The sequence below is a fragment of the Falco peregrinus genome, chromosome 5 (assembly GCF_023634155.1).
Source record: "Falco peregrinus isolate bFalPer1 chromosome 5, bFalPer1.pri, whole genome shotgun sequence".
NCBI lineage: Eukaryota > Metazoa > Chordata > Aves > Falconiformes > Falconidae > Falco > Falco peregrinus.
In genome coordinates this window covers 40,102,471-40,110,333 of record NC_073725.1, presented here as the reverse complement: position 1 = coordinate 40,110,333, position 7,863 = coordinate 40,102,471, and the positions used below count along the sequence as shown (strand labels likewise).

General features: G+C 46.8%; 1 protein-coding gene across 1 annotated transcript in view; it reads left to right on the top strand.

Annotated features, from left to right (window-relative positions):
* The first annotated feature begins 431 nt into the window (after positions 1-431).
* Positions 432-7,863, top strand: part of LOC106113026 (pituitary tumor-transforming gene 1 protein-interacting protein-like) — a 34,402-nt gene continuing 26,970 nt past the window's right edge. Inside the window, exons 1-2 of the mRNA XM_055803802.1 lie at positions 432-531; positions 1,500-1,694. Of these exons, the coding sequence (XP_055659777.1) occupies positions 432-531; positions 1,500-1,694 (295 nt within the window). The remainder of the gene's footprint in view (positions 532-1,499; positions 1,695-7,863) is intronic.

Sequence of the window (7,863 nt, the reverse complement as noted above, 5' to 3'; positions counted from 1 at the left end):
ACTTAATTTAAGGTAAGGGCACCTTCCAGGCAGCCCCTTCGGCCAAAACTCTCACAAAGCCACCCTCATGCGGTGTAGCACTCCGTCAGCTTTGAAGGCCAACAGCCTTAGAGCCAAACAACAAAACTCAGGTTTGTTCCCTTTAATTTAACACACTGGGCTAAGTCACGAGAGTTACTAGCAGTTATCCACATTCCCTCTAAACTGTTTCCTGGAGCTACTAATCTCTTGCTGTGTGGGATTGTAGGGAGATTAATGTCTGCAGCAAGATGAACCAAGTGTCTAAAGTCAAATAGGATGTCAAGGTCAAGCACTGTGAAAAACATTAATCTTGCTCCTCATTAAGGCTCAAGTGCATTTGCAGAAGCATCTCAAACAGCTAATATCGGCTCTCCATATGCCCACAAGACAATATACTCGCAATAGTAACAATGGTACCATTATACAAGACTAATAAAAGTGATCAGAATGCTGCCGGGTTTGAGAAGGAAGGTCATGCGCAACTGGTGTCACTGCGACTGAAACAGTGCCGTACTTGGAGGGAGTGCTTGCTTCCTACTTGGAGCAGAGTCATTCAGCATTAAAACCACCTGCACCAGTACTTTGGCTACTGATTGCCCAATATCAAACTTTCCCTTCCTGAACACCATCACAGAGAAGCTGACAAAGGTCAGTTGTAGGACCACGTAGCTAAAGCGCGGTTGGCTGTCAAAGCATGGCAAGGTATGCCACTTCACTGGCCATTAAAGACTCGGTTTGGTGCCAACCACAGTTGTCTTGGGCCACTGAGATCCCCGGTTTCTGGCGTGTCCTTACCCTGCCATCTCAGGAGGGTTTGGGGTCTGTTTTATTCATTCTTATGACATATTGTGCAGCCCAATCTGGGTGTTTTGTACACCCCTGGGTGCTTCTGAGGGTGTTAGGTGCTTCTCTAGGGCCCTGAGAGGTGGGACACTGCAGAAAACCAGCACCTCGTTAGCCTTTTAAAATGGGAAGATCACGGCAAACGTTCATGTTCACTTTCATCTCTTTACTCCTGTCTCTGGCGGGCCCTGACGTGGGGATACTTTTGTTGGCTTTGCTGGATGTGGCAGCCTGCTGACCACCCTCGCTGACAAAGGGACACTGAAAAAGTGACTCCCTCGCCACCTCCCCGCCCTCACAGGGGCCGGACGAGTCCGCACAGCAAGGGAGAGACCTTGCCAGAGAGGAAAGGGCCCGGTACATCACAGCACCGAACCTGCAGCCGCAGCTCAGCGCCTCACACAGACACGGCCACACGCACCGGGCACTCACGGAGGGGGACGCACCCCCGGACCGCCCGCGGGACCCAGACCCCCGCCTATAATACCGCCCCCCGGCTTCCCGCCCGGCGGCTGCAGGGAGCGCCCCGCCCCGCCCCGCCCCGCCCCGCCCCGCCCCGCCCCGCCCCGCCCCGCCCCGCCCCGCCCCGCCCCGCCCCGCCCCGCCCCGCCCCGCCCCGCCCCGCCCCGCCCCGCCCCGCCCCGCGAGCCGTTGGCGCCTGCGCAGCGTCAGGTCCTGGTGCGAGTGCGGCCCGTGCCCGGTGCGGCGATGGCGGCGGTTCGGCTGTGGCCGCTGTGGCTGCGGGGCTTGGTGCTGCTGTGGGGCCGCGCCGGGATGGGGCTGGGGCTGGCGCCCCCCCACCGCCACGGCTCCGCCAGCACCGGCGCGGGGTAAGGAGGGGTGGGGGGGCCGCGGGTTGGCGCGGAGCGGCGCCTCTTCCTTCCCTCCATCCCCGCGGAGGGGCCCGGCCGGGGGCGTGGGCGGCGGGGCCTGCGGGGCCTGCGCGGCCTGTGTCTCCGCGGCGGGGGCTGCGCCTGGCCCCGAGCGCGGCTGCGGGGGCGCGGCGGGCGGAGGCCCTCGGTCGGCCCGAGGCTCACAGGCCCCGGCGCCGCCTGGTAGCGCCTTACGGGGAGCTGGCGGAGCTCGGAAGTTGCCCTGGTCCTCGCCGCAGGCTGGCTCCGTGCGGCGGCAGGGCGGCAGCCGCTCCTCGCCAGCGCCGGGGGAGGACGGGCAGCCCTGCCGGGGGGCCAGCGCTCGGCTGCCGCCCGAGGGAAGGGGCGACGGCAGCAGGGGTTGCACCGCGGCCCGCCCCGCCGTTAGCGGCGGTTCTGCGGCACGGACACGGCGGCCGCCTCGGCTTTCTGTGTCCTGACTTGCTGCCTGGAAGGAGAAGCTGATGGAGGTGCTCTTGCCATCCTGTTAGTTCTTCTGGAATCGTTTATCGCGTCGCTGCTTTTAGAGTTCAGTTGGTGAAGCTCATCCTCAGATTTGGTTGCCATTAACATATGTGAGTGGAAAGGTGCACGTCGGGTTAGTTTGCGTTACATCAGGGTATCTCAAGTGGACCTTGACGTGTGTGTTTAGAGTCCAGTTTGCGGTGCCTCATTTCTTTACGGACGGGTTTTTACTTTAAAAGGAAGTATCCAGCTTTGTGAGACAACTAACTTGAAGCAGGAGAGAAAGGGAGCTGTCAGTGTTTCTCTGACAGCTAATCGGTTACTGCAAGCTAATCGGTTACTTTCTAGTAGTTCTGAGAAACGTAAATAAAACCAAAGTTTGGTTGGAGCTGAAAATTGGTTTGAATTAGTAGTGGAGTTGCTTATGGACTCCCTAGGAAAGAAGTTTTCACATAGTTATGTGAGTTTAGAAGTTTTTTCATGAGGCCAGTTGTTGATGTGAAAGTGGATCATGATATTATACAGAAAGCTATCTTTAAGATACAAATATTAGAAATAAGGGTAAAGTGAAAAGTGCGTGATGGATTGTTATGCCATATGCTTAATATTGTTTTGGTCTTAAATTGAAACAGTTTGAAAAAAGTGGATAGTTTTATTTTCTTCTTAGTAGCTGGTGCAGTGCTGTGTTTTGGATTTGGTTTAAGAATAGTGTTGGTAACATACTGATGTTTTTAGTTGTTGCTAAGTGATGTTTATACTAAGTCAAGGACTTTCCAGTTTCTCAGGCCCAGCCAGGACAGCTGACCTGAGCTAGCCAAAGGGATGTTTCACACCATAGAACATCATATTGAGTGTATAATCTGGAGGGAGTTGGCTGGGGGCCGCTGACTGACTGGGCATGGGTCAGCAGGTGGTGGGCACTTGTGCATCACTTGAGGGTTTTTTTCCCCTTCCTTTTGGATTTTATTCGTCTCCCCTTCTCCCTCCTTCTGGGTGTTATTTTTATTCAACAATTAAATTGTTATTAACCCTTGAGTTTTACCTTTTTTCCCAGTTCTCCTCCCCATCCCGATGTGGGTGTGTGAGTGAGCAGCTGCATAGTACCTGGTTGCCAGCTGGGATGACACTAAAATGCATATTGATTACTGAAGTGATGATTTGGTGAAGAGAGAGATGGCAGTTTTATGGTAGTTTTGCAAGACTGTGGGACCTTGGGTGCTATCCCGCTAAATATTTCCCAAGTTCACCTGTTTTACACAGGGCTAGACTGGCACAAAGCAGGGTTACAGAGGCTGTATTGTTCCCTATTTCAGAAAATACCAACAGTACAGCTTTAATTGCTGGAGCAGGTGGAAGGTTGAAGAATAAAGAGTACTTGGAGGAAGTACTCTTACACCAGGAGGAGGGAACAACTGTTTAACTTGAAGAGCAGTGTTGCCCTGAGAAGGGGGGCAGAGCACAAATTTAACTAGCTGAGAATAACCTCGGTGTTGGTGTTGAAAGGTTTCTGATTGTCTGAGCAGTTGTGCTGTTTTGTGGTGTTTGAGGGTTGTTTTTTAGTGGAATAATAAGAGCTCCACCTCTTCCTCACTGATCTTAAGGTTGCGTGGCAGTCATCAGTCCTTAGTGTATCCTGCTATAGAGCCTTGTCTTCCTAAAAAACTTTTTAAAAACCTTTTGCAATATGCTAACTTCATGAAAAAATCCATATTGAAGGGGGGAGGGGAAAGCTGGTTTTAAACAAAATGGTTTTATTGTCAGTGTTATTATGTGTTATCTCTATTTTGTGGAGGAGCAGCCATTGCTCTGTATTAGTGCAGTTAACCTGGTCCATGAGTGTGTCTCCCAGAAAGTGAGATCGTACAGGTAGTTGGTGCATACTCAACTTAGTAGTTCCTCTATGTGTAAGCAGCATTCTAGGGCATGAACAGTAATAGCTTTTTCTTATCTTGTGAGAATATAATCTTCATACACTTACACTTAACAAGGTGTTACACTAAACTGTTTTGGTAAAAATTAAACTTATCAAAGTAATGCTTCCACTGCTTGGTAAACCACTCTTGGTGTGTGTCATGTGAATATGGGGTGTGTGTATGTGGAGATTCCCTCCGCCCCGGGTGTTTGATCTGTCTGTCAGCACCCCAGGAAAGCTGAGACCCTTGCGCCTGACCAGTTTGTCAGTGTCCCATTGCAGGGACCCTTCGCTGAATCGGAGGGCAATTCGACTGCCTTGTTCAGGGAAACATGCCAACAGCATAAGGGGGATCCCTCAGCGGGTCTTCCTACTTTATTGGATTTATGTTACCCACTGCTGGCAACCGCTAGTGTCCACAAAGGATTAACACTAACAGTTTCCGGCATAACACTTCTCATTAATATAAAATTAGGAAAAATTAAGGTTCATGATTCACAGTGATAGAGACTGTCTGCAAAATCAAGCTTGAAGGGATACACGACCAAACTATATACAACTCAAGTGTAATCACTAATAACAGCCAGTGTGAGTTAGTTATTGAGCGCGCATAAGACAAAGTTGTTACCCAATAGGCGTCGCTATGGGGGGAGAAGACAGGTTCAGCCCGTGGACTGACCCCAGAGGTTACGATGGAGTCTTCCCCAACTTCTCCCCTCATCTGTTCACCTTTTATACTTCATAGTATATTGCATATTCATTCATCATGCATAGGATTGGTTACAAGTTTCTCACTTGTAATGCAAATCAGTACGCGTCCTCAGAGAGCACTGCTGAAGTTCTCTGCTAACTATGTGTGCTCCTCAAGGGGGGCTATTTGAGTTGGAGGTTGTGATCTCCCACTACCACAATTATCTCTGTCCTATTTTCAGCTAATTTTCTGTGGATGTCAGTGGATTGCAACACCTTATCATCCTGTTTCCTCTCATAGCTAGAGCTTTCTTCACTTGAATGCGTAACTTAGATGATGGTGTTCTTTTCAGTGTCTGTTCTGTATTTCTCGTGCTCCCCCAAGGGTGGCCACCTTGATTAAAGTCCCTTCATTCACAACAACTTCAGAGCGAGTCAGACTGACCTAGCTTTGTGAACGCTGAATCAGTCTGGTAACCCGGGAGTTTAGACAACAATTTCCACTCTGCCCTGGACTTATTTCAGTCCATTTAGGTGGAGCTTGAGTGACTCTAGTCATACGTGTTGCTACTAACTGCTGTCCTGTGCCCGGTGAGGTGTTACCTTGGAGGCAGGTAACTCTGGGAGGGAGGTGTGCGTTAGTATTCCAATGAAGTTGTTTCATCCGAGGAAAGTCATTTCACCACAGCGGTTGGCTCAGCCACGGACATCTCATGGATTCTTCACGTGACAGCTGGTATGCAGCTTATCAGCTGTGTGGTGCCGTCAAGTTCCCATTCCTGGAGGGAGCACAACAAGCACGGCTGCGGTGTCTCCACTCCACTCCATCCTGGCTCCACCGTCTGTCACTCCCATCAGCATGTGCTGAGCTGGCAGGATGTGTTGCTTAGGGAACTGTGGGGATGTAGATGTCGTGCATGCCAACCATCCTGAAGGCAATAGCTGTATTTTACCCTAAAAAAGCTTTCTGTAATACTGTGCTTCTATTGGGACCCAATTTTCTCTAATTCACCCCCTCAAGGTGGCATTTCCCACAGTATGTAAAAATAATTTCTGATTTTATTACATATTAAGTGATTAATGCTGATGTTATATACTAGTATAGGAGGAATGGTTATGTTTGATAAATAGTGTTTAAAATACAATGGGAATTTTTGTTGATAGTGCTGTTACGGCTTACATTTATTTTTGCCCAATAAAGATAATACAGTAATCCCTTGAAATACCAGAGGGAGACTGTCAACTTCATATCTGTTTGAATAATAATAATAAAAAAATCCAAAGCTGTTTTTGTTTAATATGCAGGTACACAATGCTTTAGCGAAGTGGTTTGGAAAGGATATTTAGGGTTTTCTTGTTCCCAGTTTGAGAGGTGTTTTGTTCTATCTTCTGTTCTTGTCGAGAACACCCTAACTAGTGGCAGATTTATGTATCTTTTAAGTTCTGTGACCCAGAGAAAAATAGAAAGCAGAATGGAAAAAAATACAGTTTTTTTCCGTCACTCATAATAATGTTAAATTCTGTGGCAGCAGTACATAAAGATGTTTTGATTCTTGAGATACATGTTGTGATGATGTATTTTGAAGTATTTTCGTTAAGACTTTTATACTGTTTTTAAGCATAAATAAGTCCAATTTTTTTAATAATTTAAGCCCCTGTCTTTCGCTTAGATGCCAGTATAGGTTATCTGCTGTAGTATGTCGGGCATGAAAAGCTTATGAGATAACCCTTGATAGGAATCGAAGGAATGTTAAATTTTTTCACTTTGCTGTAGATGGTTCAGTTACTGAAAATGTAACCACATTTTCAGAAGTCCTTGGTGTACTTGCATGCTTCTGACAGTACCTTGCTAATTTATGTTTGGAATTTTGCTTTGTTTTGGTGTTTAAGTCTTAAATTGAAAATGTAAATAAGTATTCCTATAATAAGCATGGTGGTACTCCATGTGGAATAATCCCATTTGAAAGTTCTTGAGTTTAAACTGAGAGCTATTTCTGAATCTGCTTTTCACGGGGTTTTCCCATGAATTGGTACATGGGCCTTACACTTAGGCTTTTTCTCCTTTAATTGGTACTGGTAACAATGTTAATTCGTACTAGATAAGCTATAAGTGTTTTTTCTATATGGATATATTAATTAAAGCTAAATATGCTGGTACCTAAAATTTTGAAAACTAGTACCAGAAAGTATAATACTGAATTATGAAAATACTGAAATACATGGTGGTCTCAAAACATGCCAATTTACCTCAGATTGATACCTGCTTGTGACTAACGCAGTTGTCCATTAAAAGTAGAACTGGATTCCTGATTTGGAGACATTTTCCCATTGTATTTATACTATCAGTTGAAATAATAAAAAGTTAGTTTCATTAAATAGTATTAAAAATGATCATAGGAACTACAATTATTGGAAGAAAGATCCAGATTCAGACCTGGGGAGGAGACTCCCCCTCATCTGTCAAGTGGTTCATGGATGCAGTCCTGTGGGCAACGGATTGTCGATGTTGTGGATAAGAAAGACTGGTCTTAAGACAATAAGCATGCAGTATTTCTCAATGAGTCATAGCCTTCGGCTAGAAACTTCTGGGAATGTGAACACCAGTAAATATTTTCTTTTTGGGGGATAGAAAATGTTCTTAAAAATCCAATGAAAATATGAATTCCTGTATCATTTGGCTTTTCAGACTTCTGTTAGAGTTCTTGTTGATGTCCTACAAAATAACTTTGTGTCCTATGTTTGGAAGTACTTGTTTAAAATCATGTTACTTGGACAGCTTTATCTTTAAACTTTTTTGCCCCAGAGAAAGGTTAGTATCTATGGGATGAGGACCAACCCTAGGCAAGGGCGAGCTTTCGCTAGGCTTCCAAAACTTGGAATGTTCTCTAAGTGGAAGTGAAAAGTCTTAGAATTTCAGCAGAGGTTACAGGGAGGCTCTTGGGTTACATCTCCTATGTTGTCCTTGGAGAAAGCAAATTGAAGTTAAGGGTAAGCTTGACTTGTTTCCCTAACTATGCCAGAGCTCATACTTAAATGCTTCATATCTCTGCTACAGTTCTC